Source organism: Sinocyclocheilus anshuiensis, unplaced genomic scaffold (assembly GCF_001515605.1).
Source record: "Sinocyclocheilus anshuiensis isolate Anshui unplaced genomic scaffold, SAMN03320099.WGS_v1.1 scaffold766, whole genome shotgun sequence".
Lineage (NCBI taxonomy): Eukaryota > Metazoa > Chordata > Actinopteri > Cypriniformes > Cyprinidae > Sinocyclocheilus > Sinocyclocheilus anshuiensis.
In genome coordinates, this window is record NW_015546060.1 from 76541 (window position 1) to 91620 (window position 15080).

General features: G+C 37.7%; 1 protein-coding gene across 1 annotated transcript in view; it reads right to left on the reverse strand.

The window, feature by feature from the left end:
- The window catches only part of LOC107699392 (single-stranded DNA-binding protein 3-like), a 70509-nt gene that overhangs the window by 43954 nt on the left and 11475 nt on the right, over nt 1–15080 (reverse strand). The window contains exons 3-4 of the mRNA XM_016500629.1: nt 7741–7802; nt 666–750 (exon numbers count right to left, since the gene is read on the reverse strand). Coding sequence (XP_016356115.1) covers nt 666–750; nt 7741–7802 — 147 coding nt within the window. The remainder of the gene's footprint in view (nt 1–665; nt 751–7740; nt 7803–15080) is intronic.

Sequence of the window (15080 nt, forward strand, 5' to 3'; positions counted from 1 at the left end):
TGCACAGCCAGCCTTGTACTCTTCTAGGTTCAAAAAACTGTCGTCCATAAAATGCGTTGCACAAATTCGAACATCTGGGTTGTGCTGTTCTGTTGTAAATAAATCTTAACCAATGATTCCTAATTGCATCTACTTCCGGAAGGCCAAATAAAGTGCTTTTGCTTTCTCACTGAAACACACACAGTCTCCCTGACATGGCTGCATCAACACTACTGCTGTTCCTGAAACCATGCCTTCTTTCTTTGCATGAACATTTGGGTGGCATTATGCTAATATTTCCACATAGTGACGTAGACATGTAGTGGCATGTTAGAACGAGCCGTTTTAGTTAGGCGTGGTTGACTCTTAAATTTGATAAAGAATATCTCTTTGGATTTGAGACTTTAGTCAATGCAACTTTACAGATCTTCTTTATGCACCAAGAGCTTGTAACACTCCAAAGAGAAAGGAAAACTTGAAATTGCATCATATGACCCCTTTAAAAAGTCATAACCTGTGCTATATTTATAGCACATACGTTCTATCAGAAATGACCCAAAAATGAAGATAAAACAGCACCGGTAACTGTAAACAGACGGTAAACCTGGCCATCTGGGTTAACGCAGTCACCAATAGCAGAACTTCAGGTTCAACCCAACCCCACGGTGGATAAAATAGGAACTCACATAGTCGTGGAAAGCCTTGGCCTCGCTGGAATGTTCACATGTCTCCCGTCGATCTGGAGCTGCACAGTACAGATCCCAGAATACACTGCAAAATAAGGCAGAATAAACAAAGCTGAGTATCAAATACATGGGTGAACTTCACCGAACTAAACAGCTGCCTAACTAAACACCAACAGGCTGTGGTACACTTTACACATAAAGGCCATGTGAAAAATAGCACTGAATGGCATGGTTTGTTCTAGCCCCAGTTGTTCTAATTTCTCCAAATAGTTTCTCCTAATCTTTACCAAAAATGTGTTTTGGTATGCTTGGCCTCAGCTGTGACGCAACTGACCTACTCACAAATAAAAACACAACAATGCAGTTGTCATTTACAAGCCTTAAGGGTGTCTTTTAACATGCAATATAATTTAATTCAGTGCCTTTTCACCATTCTGAGCTTTTTGTGATGGAACCACCAAATCTACTAAGAAATCAAATTCATAGCAATGAATTTATAACAATGATACAATTAATTTTTAACATCCAAACTAATTTAATTTAGATTTTGCCAGATTGAGCTACTGTTCTGAAAACTTCTGAAAACTTCCAAGTTAGCGATTCAAGATGCGAGACCTGCGGGGTTTAGGGGGCAATGCAGATTTAATTTTTCTATGGTGTGAATGTGCAAAATGGCTCCAGCACACTGTAAAAGACACATCAGAGTAAGAACAGAAAACTGATCTTCTTCAGTATCACACTCAGAAGAACTTGACAGCTTCTATCAAAGCTGGGTCACTACAATCATAACCCCTGGATAGCTTCCCACTTTATGAGGTGTGACCTGCAAGTGGCTAATCAATTAGGCTTGATATTTGTTAATTAAGGAAATACAGTCCTTAAGGGCTTCTAGGGGGAGCAGGTTGCACTCCAAATGGTCCCTTAATTACTTCATTGAAAATAAGTACCTGTTAAACAGGTCGGCATTAAACCGCTCTCACTCTTTAGATATCGATTTAATGGACGCTTCATAAAAGCTGCTGAAGCAGGGCTTAAGAAAATGAATGCAAGTTGTTCCATCTACCAAGGCAGCACTTTTTACCGCTGTTCATTATTTCTGCTGATGTAACAAAATTAGACTTCTGTTCTGAATGTGGGAAAAAGCTTACGTTTGATGTGACAGATTGCAAAAAGGACAAAATAGGCCACTCACGGCACAGCGACAGGTCAATGGGGCTAATCAGTTTCCACCCATTTCATATATCTTGCCGTGGAGTGGAAACCATTTGACGGATTTGTGTTCGTGAGCATAACGCAAAGGATAGCTTATGACAGCTTTCATAAATCACTCACTGTTTATGGGTGGAATAAGAGAGCAAGGTTAAACAACGTTCAGCTCAAGACTACAAAAGTAGAGGAAATGCGGGAAAAATCAAGTGTTTAGATTTAAATGCAGATTGAATTCATACTTCTTAAAGGGAATAGGTCAGCCAAAAAATAAAATTGTGTCATCACTTACACAAAACTAAATGGATTTGGAACAAAATGAGGGCATCTTCCATGGAACATAAAAGAGACATTTTAAAGGCCACACTGGTTGCCATTTTCCATGAAATCACAATGAATAAAGTCCTTCAAAAGTCTTAAAAGGACACAAAAGTACCATAGAAGTATTATAAAAGTAGTTCATATGCAGATCTGTGAAAAATTAACGAATGGGTATAATTCATGATTGAATCGTTCAGACATTTTCTATGAACTGATTCAATTAAAAGATTCTCGGACTCAAAATCACGGTTCATTCACAAATCAGACTTCTCTCATGAACATCAAAAACAAAAGACATTCAGTCTGATCTTCACACAGATTAAAAAAAAACTCTTATGTTGCTTTTTTGTTTTTTGTTGTCATTTTTGAGCTTGATAGCCTTAGTCCTCTTTCACATCAAGATATTCTTCAAAAATTCACCTTTTACATTCCACTGAAGAAATAAAGTCACACATATTTGCAAGAATTTTTGGGTCAACTATTCCTTTAAAAAGGTGGTGGAGGTGATGAATTTATAACAATGGTGAAGATCTACTCCACCTAAATGAGAGGAGGAGTAAGCAGAGGCACAAAAGACAAGACATCAAATCAAAGACGACAAGATGCATTACAAGAACCATAGATAAGTGCGTAAATGAGCACTCAGCAGGAGGTACCATACATTAACACCTCACATCCTATAGAAGCCATAAACCAGGAAACAAATAAAACAGGTGAACAGAAAAAGCAAGAAAGGCACTTTGACAGGGGAACATCATGCCTGTTCTTCGCCCTTCAGTCAGTGCACAATAAAGCTGGGCGGCATTATCATATCTATCAGCTGCCGTTAAAGAGATTGCAGCTTTGTCAGAAAGCTGCTGGAGGGAGACAGCAGGACCATCTCAAATCCAATCAGGGTGCAGGGGAAATTAAATAAGATGCCAGTTACACTTTGTTACTGAAAAGCCACAACTAGACACACATCAAGGTGGGGAGGAATGGCGAGCACAAGCAAGTCACGTTCGGTTACCTTGATTGCAGCAGGAAAACTTGTTTAATGCTCGTGTACTCTGCATGAACCAAGTGCGATTCGAGGATTTTTTCAACTGAGTGCGGCCACGACAAGAGGGGCCACGACTGATACAGAGGGGCCAATCTTATGTTGTGTATTTATATGCAGAACTGTAGATATCCAAATCATGTAAAGTTCAGTAAGCTTTAAAATCAGCAATAAACAGTGAATAATGGCATTTATTCACTACTGAAAATGAGAACAGTCAAATACAATTTGTATTAAACTTTTCACTTTTCAGAAGTTAAAAACTGTAATTAATAAAAGAATCCAATCTGTGAATAGAGCACAACTCACATAAAAATAATAACTCACATAAAAATAATAAAATTCAACAATGCTTTAACGCAGAGCCGAATGATGAGCTGATGAGTGGCAGTTGATGGTCATCATAAGGCTGGTGAGAGAGAGTGCGCTGTCTGTGTGTGTGTGTGTGTGTGTGTGTGTGTGTGTGTGAGTGAGACGGGAAAGCCTGGTCAATCCATGACTCATATGTTGTTCCAAACCTGTGTGACTTTCTTTTTTCCATGTTACAAAATAAATTGTGAGGAAAGTTTTTGTCCATATGTAATGAAAGTCAATGGTCATCAAAATAGAGCTTGATTTGTTTTCTTTCGCCTTTCATTGTGTAGTTAACTATAAGGTTTACTCTATTCTTCTAGTTATCGATCAACATGTTCATTATGAAAAAATATTTAAAAGACAAAATACATTTACTTAAACATGTCTGAAAATCACAATGTCAGATACATAAATTTAGTTGGCAGGTTCATGAATATTTTGACTTTGAGATGTCACGTGGCAAGCTCGATGCGTCACCAAGGGAAAAAAAGTAGATGGAAAGAAAAATAAAATAAAAATCACCACCAGCCCAGCTGGAATATTCTAAACTAAATACGTGTGAATGTTTTTAAAACACTAAGTTTCTAAATGAAAAAATGTCTGTTGAATTAAAGTTTGACATTGGGCCACATTATTGAAACTACAAAGCGTGATATTAATGATTATTAACAAAGTTAATATTAATGGGGATCTAAAGACAATCATAAAACCTAATGCCGAGTTCACACTGCACGATTTTAGCCCGATTTTTCACTCGCCGACAGGTTTTGCGAAATCGCCGACAAATGCCCGAAATCGGAGGCAAATCGGTGCTCGTTCACGCGAGTGACAATCGCGCAGTGTGAATTATCAAAGACTCCGGTCTGGGTCTGACGCACGTGGGTTCTCGCGTTATTTCCTTATCACTTCTCGTGTGTGTTTTGTTGTGAAACGTAGATTGCGGACCAGACAGAGCTGTCGGCGATTCTTCCTATTGTGAAGTCATGCAGTGTGAAACCCCCTGTCGCCGATCCATCGTGCAATGTGAACACAGCAGCAACTGAATGCTACCCCAGATAGTCACGCAGTGTGAAAACAACGGCGATCCGACGAGTTTGAAAATCGTGCAGTGTGAACTCGGCATAAGCTACATATACAAAATATCTTCATAATCTCAAGATATCAGTGGTGTGGTGAATGAAGTTCGAGGTTGCGGTGGTCATGTTCGAGTTGCAAATTGTGCGTCCACCAAATTTCTTTTTATGAATATGGTTAATTTCAAAGTATTTATATCCAAACAAACAATATTCGTAGATTCTCTCTACCCCGTATTGTTCTGTGCTCTGCACAGCGTCATGCAGCCGCATAGATCAAAGTTGCCTGCGCCACTGGTTCCGTGGCTTGTAGTTTGTTTATTAGTTAATGTCGCAAAGATTTTTTAATGATTTTTTAAAAGTTTAATTACAATTTTTATAAACCCATAATCAAGCCATGAGGTTTGAGACTGATTTAATTTAGAGTATTCCTTCTCAAGTCAGTCAAGTAATTTATTAGAAATCTTTAAATTCACAAGTGCAGTCACGTAACTTAAGACCTCCACCTCTGATATTTACAGTTTTTAAAGCGTGGAACGTGAGATAAACATCATACATTTGCTTCGGCATCTCGCTTGCAATATCACTTGCATAAAAAAATACTGAACAAATTAAAAAAAACCTCTAAATCGTTGTTTATAAAAGAAAGTAATAAAACTTAAATACATAAAAGAAAAACTAGAGGCACTTTTAAAATTCAAATATTACAGCAAAAAATCAGAAGAAAAAGGGGCATTGGGATGGGGCAATGACCTAAACCACTGGATTCGAACACTGGTTGCCTGCACATGCAACAGGCCTGTACATGTACACTTCCCGCCATACCATGTCTCCAACATTTTTTCCTTTTGATAATAATAGATAATATAAGACAACATCCCAGAAAAATAACTTCCAATACCTCAATGTCACGTATTTCTGAGTAAAACAGTATATTCAGCAAGAAACAAATATGTAGGAGGAAGTAATTAGATGGCGTGGGACCTTACCTATTAAAATAAATGAGAGTTTGTGAAAACAATGCCTAAATAGCCATTTGGCAGTTTTAGACAAATTATTTAATTTAAGACTATACACATCAATCAATTTTTGGGCCATTATTTTGATTTAGTCTTGGTTTTAAAAACATGCTGCAACACATCAGAAGTACTACATAGAAAACACTTGTTAGAAAATTGTACAACGCCCATGCAACAACACAAAGATGTCACCAAACAATATAAAAGAAATGCTGTATGTCCATTTGTTAACCCACATATGTTTCTTTTGCTCTTGGCATCAAGGCAATATTGTAAAACATGACCTGACCTAAGAGTTTATCAGCATAAGATGTAAATCGGCTGCCTTTTCATTTGCAGGAAGTCTTTTTAGACTGTGTTAGAGGAGAAAGATTATAAAGTAAGATTGATTGTTTAAAGACGTTGTTTTCTACCTGTTTTAATTTACATCCAGGTCAACTTTAAATGCACACACAACCATATATTTTTTTGTTTGTTTGTTTCCTGCGTTAACACGGTTGCACTTAAATGAGTGTGTTGGAGGTGAACACTTCTGTGTGGCTTTTCTCTCATCTCTACCAATCACAAAGAAGGATGTCAGCTTTTGGCCATCTCAAAGTAAATCAATGTAACATTTCTGTCACTCGACTTTCTCCTTTCTTACCAGACATCCAATAAACAAATCTATGCGTAAGATAAATCGCAAATGGTCATCTTTTTTTGCGATCCACACCTGCACCCCAACTAAAACCACCACCCCCAACCCCTTGCTTGCCTGACAACAGATGTGGATGATTGCCCCTCTCACCAAACTTTGCCTCCACCCCCTTCTGCCCCACCCCAGAGCCTGGTGCTACCATTCAAACCCCCTTACAACAGGAAACTGCCTTAGACAGAAGGGAAGAGAATGCAAAGGTGGGGGTAGTGGAGAAGGAGATTTGGCTGTTTAACACAAAGAAGACTGGAATGCAAGGAGTTAATCCGTTTGAGGGTTCTTCCGCAAACAAAGGACAGGCCTACAGACAAAGGTTGGTGGGGGTACGCACAGGGGGGAGGGGTTGGCTTTCCCTTACCATCTGGCCCTTTTGTTTGGGGGAGGGGGGTTGGTGAGGAGGGCGGTACTTCGTGGCCCCTCCGAATCCCTTAAACCCTGACACGACCCCCTCCTCTACGTGTTATAGCTCCAGACAGATGCTCCTCTAATAGTGTCAACACCATACAAGGACCCTCCAAAACCTACTAGACTCCTAATAATCTCACAGAGGGGAGCCAGTAATCCAAGATGGAGAATAAGTTGAGTGTGATAAATGAACACACTGCTCTGTGTGAACTTGATCTACACGCACTGATCTTATTTTTGTGTAAGCTAAGAACATAACGTGAATTCCAGACAAACATGAGAGTCTCCAAAGGACCCAAGTCAGGATAGACGCCATATTTCCTTTGGTTCCAGTGAAATAAGGCCGTAATGGATAGGTGTACAGTCTGTTTGATTGGTTCTACTGTTGTGTATCTTGGGCTCGATAGTTCAACAGACAAAATATAAAAAATGAGTCTTCTGAAAAAATCACCAGAGGACAAAAAAACTCCAGGAAACTAGGGTTCCCTGCTGTAAACAACAGCTTAGATCAGCATGAATTTCCAAGCTAGTCCAAGCTAGCTTCTTGCTAGTCTAGCTAGTCCACTAGCTTAGCTATGTTTTTTACTAGCAAAAAAAGCTGGTCAACTATACGAGTCTGGGTTCTCTGTTGGCTGACCAAGGGAAACTTGCTGGTTAAGCAAGAATCCTGATTGTTTCAACAGGCTTGTGAATATTGGACCTTATTGAATGGACTGCAATACAAGAACTTGTCTTGAAATCAACAATCAGTCATACTTTGCACACAGCATTTCACTCTAACATCTGTGTATAAAACAGGCCTAATTTTGTACGGCAACATACAAATGTAACTGTAATAAGGAGACACCTACTTCCAAAAATAATGGACCAGCTTTCATTTAAGCTCCTCTGCTGCTGCTAGCAGCTAGCATGGCCATACCGTCAGAGAATGTTAGGGGTTTTGAGTTACAAGATCGATACATACCACCACCATGAGTGCAGGAATCCAGGAGGCTCTCCTAATGTGATATTCTTTTCCCATCGGATCTAAAAACATAGAAACAGACAGAGAAAAAGAGGTCAAGTGCGACTAGAGCAGGTTCAGAATGCATGAACTACAGTTAAAAAGCTCCTTTACAATATCAAAACAATGAAAACAAATTAAACATCTAGCTCTTTCGGTTCAGCAGACCAATCGTTCCAGTCTAGGGATATACACAAACCGTTTAGTTATTGTGTTATCTTAACAACTAGCTGAATAGGTGGTCCTACAGCCCTATAATTAGGTCTTACTGGTTTAGGGTCACACTTACTGGCACATTTCAAAATGATATATGGACACCTCAACAGATTAAGACAGATACATAAAGTTTTTATGGTTTAAACAGATGCTCAAAAACAATTCAATTGTGATGTAATGGCCAAAACACCTGTCTGAATGTATTGTATCACTGGTGCTTTAAAGGGGGTTTGCCGTGCAACATAAAACTATAAATTACAGACAAAATTGAAACATTCAATCCTAATTGTGACTCACATCGAAACCAACCTCTAAAGTATAATATATATGTCCAATATATGTCTCTAACACACCATATCAAGTATTAGCTAATGGTGATTTTCTGCACCAAATCAGGTCACGTTCACTCTCTCTTTACAGATTACATCTACTCAGCCTACCACTGTAATGGATGGTACTTTTCCAAGCAGACGTATTGATTTTATAACATGCCCTGTCCATAACTTTGCACCCAAAAAGCTGATGTGCATTATTTTGCGTCTCCCTGATGTAAGGGACTGATTAACTATGTTTTAAAGCGTGTGTGTGTTTGTGCTGATCAGTGCAGAGCTGTGTGGCCCCTTGAGGTCCAAGGTGTAAGTAGAGGGAGTTTCAGCAGTAATTGTGAGGTGGCAAAGGGAACAAGCAGGTGACTGCTCCCTCATTAAGCTTCAATGCACAGGTGCGTCCTCCTGCTGTGTACCTGCCTGGGCCGAAAGACCTCCCCTGTGGTGTACAAGTGTTCCGGTACTAAGGTCTCGAGATCTGACGAGTGTTCGCCTAATTGAATAGCAACGGAGGTAATGACGACTGTCGACGGCATGCATGTTGACGCCCTACTGCAGTTACATAAACACTGAAACATTGGTAAACATAGCCATCTATTTACTTGTTGACTCATTAATATTTACTTATGGTGTACAGTCTAATTTTGCATGCATATATGGCCTAAGTTGCAGAATTTGCCTTTCTAAAACTATGCTTTTGGGTTGGATTGATACCCCAATTTTGTCATCAATACCTGAGGAAACATATAAACAGCCTCAGGCAGCTAATGCAATTAAACTATGACTGTCAAGAGATTTAATAATTACCAATAAGTTATTTTGCAGTTAACGTGAATATATTCCAAATGTCTTTTTAAGGAAAAAACCCAACAATGTCTAAGTGTAGGGTTTGACAGTTCATTAGAATGACGCACACAGCAAAATATATTAACACTTATGGAGACTTTACAAGAGTCCATTTGTAATATTAATTAAGGTTAATTAATGCTGTAGAAGTATTGTTCATATTTAGTTAATTTCATCATTTACTAATACATTTTGAAATTTTGAAATTGAAGGCTATGTGATATCATTAGTCAATTAGGGCCCTATGAAATCCGTTTTCTTTTTTCCTAAATTCCGTTTTATTTTTTTCCAAATTTCGTTTTTTCCATTTGAATTTTTCTGGATTCTGTTTTTATCAGTTTAAATTTTTCTCGACTCCTTTTTAATAGTTAAATTAAATTGCATTAATCAAAAAGCATGTCTAATTAATTAAAATCATGAAACATACATTTTCACATCAATTTATTAAAAGTTTAACAAAAATTACATGTTTAGGGCCCTATGAAATGTATTTTTTATTGTTACCAAATTCTGTGTTTTAGCATGTCTAATTATTTGAATGCATAAAACAACTTACTTTATTTTTATTTTTTCTTAAAGTAGCCTTATTAATTTTTTTCCTCAGAAATTCTGTGTTGTGTATTTAAATTTTTCTGGTTATCAAATGAAGGCATAAAACATTAATTTCATTTATCCTTTAATTATTGAAAATTAAGCAAACTTTATTTTTTGGCAAACAAAGGGGATTTACTATTCAAATTAAAACATGGAAGAAATGTTGTGTGATTATTCCTTAAAAAATAATGTTGGTTTCATTTCAGTAGTAGTAGTAGTAGTAGTAGTAGTAGACTATGTACATTCTACTGAAAAATAGTAATAGGCACAGTCTTCAAATCAAACCGGACTATTATGTTGACGGTAGTGTTGTCACGGTACCAAAATTTCAGTATTCAGTACCAATACCAGTGAAAATCCACGGTTCTCGGTACCAATTTCGGTACCAAAGCAAAACAACATAATAATTAAAAATTGACTACTTTCATTTAATCCAAAATGTGTACATATTTAATTTTAAAGGGCTTTTGAAAACCTAGAGCTATTCAGCCAAGAATAACAACTAAGTTAGCTAAAAAAAAATTTAAAAAAAAGCCCAGAACTTCTGACTGATATGACACAAACAATGTTAACCATTTGTACATTCTCTAACACACATATTTTAGATTCACAATACATTTAAAATAGTGTGTAAAAATAGTAAATATCATGTCCTCCTGTTTTTTTTTTTACCCTAATAAAAGTTTTAGGAGCATTAAATAGTTAATAAAGAAACTTCATTCATATGCTCATTATATTAGCATTAGCCGCGCTTAAGCTAACGATTAACTACTCTAATAACAGCGTTCATTTCAATCCGACATTCAAATTAAAATATAATATATTATATTATAGTATATATAATATATTATAATAATATGCAGTGTTTCCCCCAGAACGTGCACTCTATTTGTGGCGGCATATACATGCAAATTCATTCTCTGCCAGCAGGAGGCGCTTGTAGCGCGCGAGAGATCAGGTTTCCCCGGTAACGCTGTACACAAAGCAGCGCTGCGCTCACAAACGCTGCTCAGGCATTACAGGCAAGATTAAATGAAAATGACATCCATCATTTTCTGAAGACAGTTGTTTCCTTCAGAAATATAGTGATATAAAATCACCCGCACCGGGTTTCGACTTTGACACGTGCAGTGCTCATGTTTATTCAACTAAGTCAAAGCCTTTTGGAAAATCTATTTGTGGCGGTCAGTTTTGATATTGTGGCAGGCCGCCACAAATAAATCAATGTATGGGAAACACAAATATTAAAAATTAAAATTTAACTTACCAGCTTGAACTCTTTCATTTGATCTGGGTGTCTTTAAAGTGTTTTGTTAGTTTAGTGTGTTTCCTCGTTTTGATGTCGCCACGTCTCAGTGCTTTTATGAAGAGAGCGCATCTGCGCACCTTTTGGATAGCGCATCAAGAACCGGGTTAACCGGGTACTCGGTACCACCAGTACTTAAAAAAAACCTGGTACCGTAACATTTTAATTTTTTTAGTACCGACTTGGTACCGAAGTACCGGGTCTTTTGACAACACTAGTTGACGGGTTGCCGTGAATACCTTTACAGTTCTGTGTATGAGATATGACTAGTTTTACTCAAATCAAACGGTCAAATGTACATGAAGTGACTCTGAGCAGTTCTGGAGATGTTGTTCATGTGTTTACGTCCTCATTTAGTGAGACGGCAGACGCTGAAATCACCACGAGCGTCACGCGCGCTTCAGTATGTGTGTGTACGCAGAACATGCAGGATTCATATTTAAATCGACTTTTGCGGCTTAATATTTACAAATACTAGTCCATATCGCGATTTGATTTAAGTGTAATGACCTACTTTTGATTAATTCATTAAAAATTTGACAAATTCCATGACATTCCGCATAAACTCTGAATTCCGTTTTTATGACTGGATTCCACGATTGCATTCCACTGGATTCCACGTTTTTCGCATCGCGGAAATCATAGGGTCCTAGTCAATGCACTTTGAACGGACATGAATGATCAAGGTAAAATTAATATATTATTATCTATTTATATTTAAAAAGTACAATACATTTTCAAGGTTCAGTACTGTTTTTGATTTTTGTAATAAAGTTCAGAAGTATTTTACTTGGAATTTTATGTTTGTTTCCATTCAGTATCCATTTTAATAACTACTGGTTGATTAACTGGTTATCGGCCAGTACGGCCCAACCAAGTTATCATTATCGGTAAAATCCACTATCTGTCAACCTCTAATAAAATAATAAAATGACTTATTGTTAAACATCTCATTTGGATTGGATTTAAAGATGGATTATAAAATGAAATAATATTCAGTAGATGTATTAAAAGCCATATTTCATGAATCTCACTCAACATATGGAGATGTCCAGGTACTGAAATGTGTTAAATGATGATATCTTCTACAGTAAATTTTTAAGGAAGTTCTTTTTAAATATTTCTGTATTGTGCCACCTTACAATTCAGCTAAAATTCAGAAACAACATCTCACCTGTCTGACCAAGATCCTAGGAGGTTCTCACAAGCACAAGGCCAGACTTTAACACAGTGCTTCATCTTTGTCAAACTTTGAGCAAAACATTTAAAAACATGGGGCATATTTGGAAGTCAACTGTGAGCAATTAATGATACCCACATAAACAAACACAGCAGGTACCAGAGGACCACGGCAAATGCAATAAGATAGATGATAACATTTGAAAAGTTCACAATCTGTAAAGGTCCTGAAGCACTAAAGAAGAGTTACACAATCTTTTTAATGTCTTATAATGTCAAACAATTAACATTTACACATCTTTATAACTACAAACACATTTTGTCAAAATCAGCTCCCATATTCATTCAAATTATCAACTGAAAAGCTGAATGGATGACACCTGCTTCTAACAACTATGAATGACTTTCAACATAAAACACAATAAACACAATTTGTGATTACTTTCAAACCTGCAGGTTGGCAAAATCTTTAAAAATCCAACTAATTCAAGTTCCACACAAACTGGCTTCTTCATTCAATTAAAGCATAGGCTAACAAAGTTTGTATAACTTCTTATTAAAAATACAACAAACCAACAGGCTTCAAGTCTTTGATCGGCCTGAAAAGAGAGCATCACAGCAGATCGAGAGTATATTACAAACCAATTGCACCCATTTCCACAGAGGCCAACGCTGAATCAGACTTTTAACATGCAGTCATGTTTGAGAGCGGTTCTGAACAGAAGTGGTGGCATCACCTCCACTCCAGACATGTAGTGCACTCAAGCTCCATATAATGTTCATATAGTAATCTACAGCAAAAGCTCCACCGCTTCACAAAACCGCAACGACAATCCACTTTATCATGCTAGTAGTAACCGCACAAATGTTAATGCTGTGATTGCGCCCCCTCAGTGGCACTGAACTTGATTTTTAGAAAAACAATCATAGGTGACACATTGCATAATATCACTTCCATTTATTGATCAAGACCTTTCAATGTTTTAGCAGCTAAATGCAGGATGCTTTGGAGAAACAATATCAGATATTAGTGTTCAAAGATAAAGATGTCTGTTGCAAAAACTATAGTCTATAAGCTTTAAGAGTGTTGTAATGAGAAACTACAATGTTTAGGGAAAACAACTGTTAATATTTCTGTAAAAGTAAAGCTAAAGCTAACAGGGTAACAGCGAACTAAAGGGATAGTTCGCCCAAAAATGAAAATTACCCCATGATTTACTCACCCTCAAGCCATCCTAGGTGTATTTGACTTTCTTCGTTCAGACGAATACAATCAGAGTTATAATAAATAATGTCCTGGCTCTTCCAAGCTTTATAATGGCAGTGAATAGTGGTAGAGATTTTGAAGTCCAATAAAGTACATCCGTCCATCATAAAAAGTGCTCCACATGGGAGTTAATAAAGGCCTTCTGAAGCGAATCGATGCATTTGTGTAAGAAAAATATCCACGAGCTTGTGCACGAGTATGTGAGTGGAGTGGAGTGGGAGCAGAGCGGCGTGATTTTTGACTGGAGAGAAGAGTGGATTTTTTTAAAAGAGGGAGCGTCGTGCTTTTCACTCGATCCGAGAGCGCTCCACTACCGCTCCATCACGAGCACAATTAATGCCAAAAGCCCATAATATAACTGCATTGTATCAAGAATTCATGCATGAAACATCATTAGCAAGCTTGACAGATATGTGGATCACTCAAATCAGAAAGAAAATGAAGGTTATGATGGCGATGGACGAGTGCGGGAGGTTATATCTCAAGCATGATTGTTTGTAGCATGTGGATACTCAATATTGGGGGAATTCATGTTTTAAACAGGTTATGGTACAGGTAGTTAATCTCCGCTCTTAACTAATATGCTGCTACATTGTTGCACAACACACAAGCTTGCACATAACTTACAGATTGCGCGCACATGGAAACATTCAGGAGTGCAGAAAATTATTGTCAACGCTGTCCTGTGATTTATCAGCTTAAAAACGGAAAAGTTACAGCATATTCTTTCCGTTTCTGAAGTAACTACAACCCTCAGCTTCACCATAGTAGAGATACGCTGCACAGACAAGTGAGCTAAACAGCCATTTAATATAGACTTGGGACTAATTGTAGTCTTCCAGTAAACCACGTTAAAACTATTCTTCTAGTATTGTATATTTATTTTTCGTTTAATATAAGTTCTGAATAGAACTTTGTGATATTTAAAAACATACTGAAATACTTTAGCCACAAAATTCGTCATGGAGCGAAGGCGGAACGGTGTTTCTGATCAGTGGAGCGAGGAGCGGGAAATGATGAACCCGGAGCGGAGTGATTATTGAATGCTTGGAGTGTGGAGGGGAAATTGTTGCTGCTCACATACTCTATTCACGAGAGAGAGGCGTTATAGTGGATGACGTAGCACGTAGTCGTAGCGTAAGCTCCGGTGAGATGTGCCAAACCCGGAAGTGCAGAGGAGAAAGCAAAACAAAACACCGATCACGAATTAAGACAAACAAAACGAGGATTTGTAAAGAAAAATGTTGGCGGATTTTGATATAAGCCAAAAGGAGACTTTTCCTTTTCTGTAAACAAAACTTGTTTCTTGCGATACTAGCATATTCTCACCGGAGCTTATGCTACGCCTGCATCATCTGCTGGAATGCCACTCTCTCGTGAACACGTGTACGGCAGTTAGCGGAAGCTAGAGATTACGGTAAAGTTTTAAATATGGATATTTTTTAAAAATAAACACATCACTTTGCTTCAGAAGGCCTTTATTCACCCCCAGAGCCATGTGGAGCACTTTTATGATGGATGCATGCACTTTTTTGGGCTTCAAAATGTTGACCCCCCCCCCCCCCCC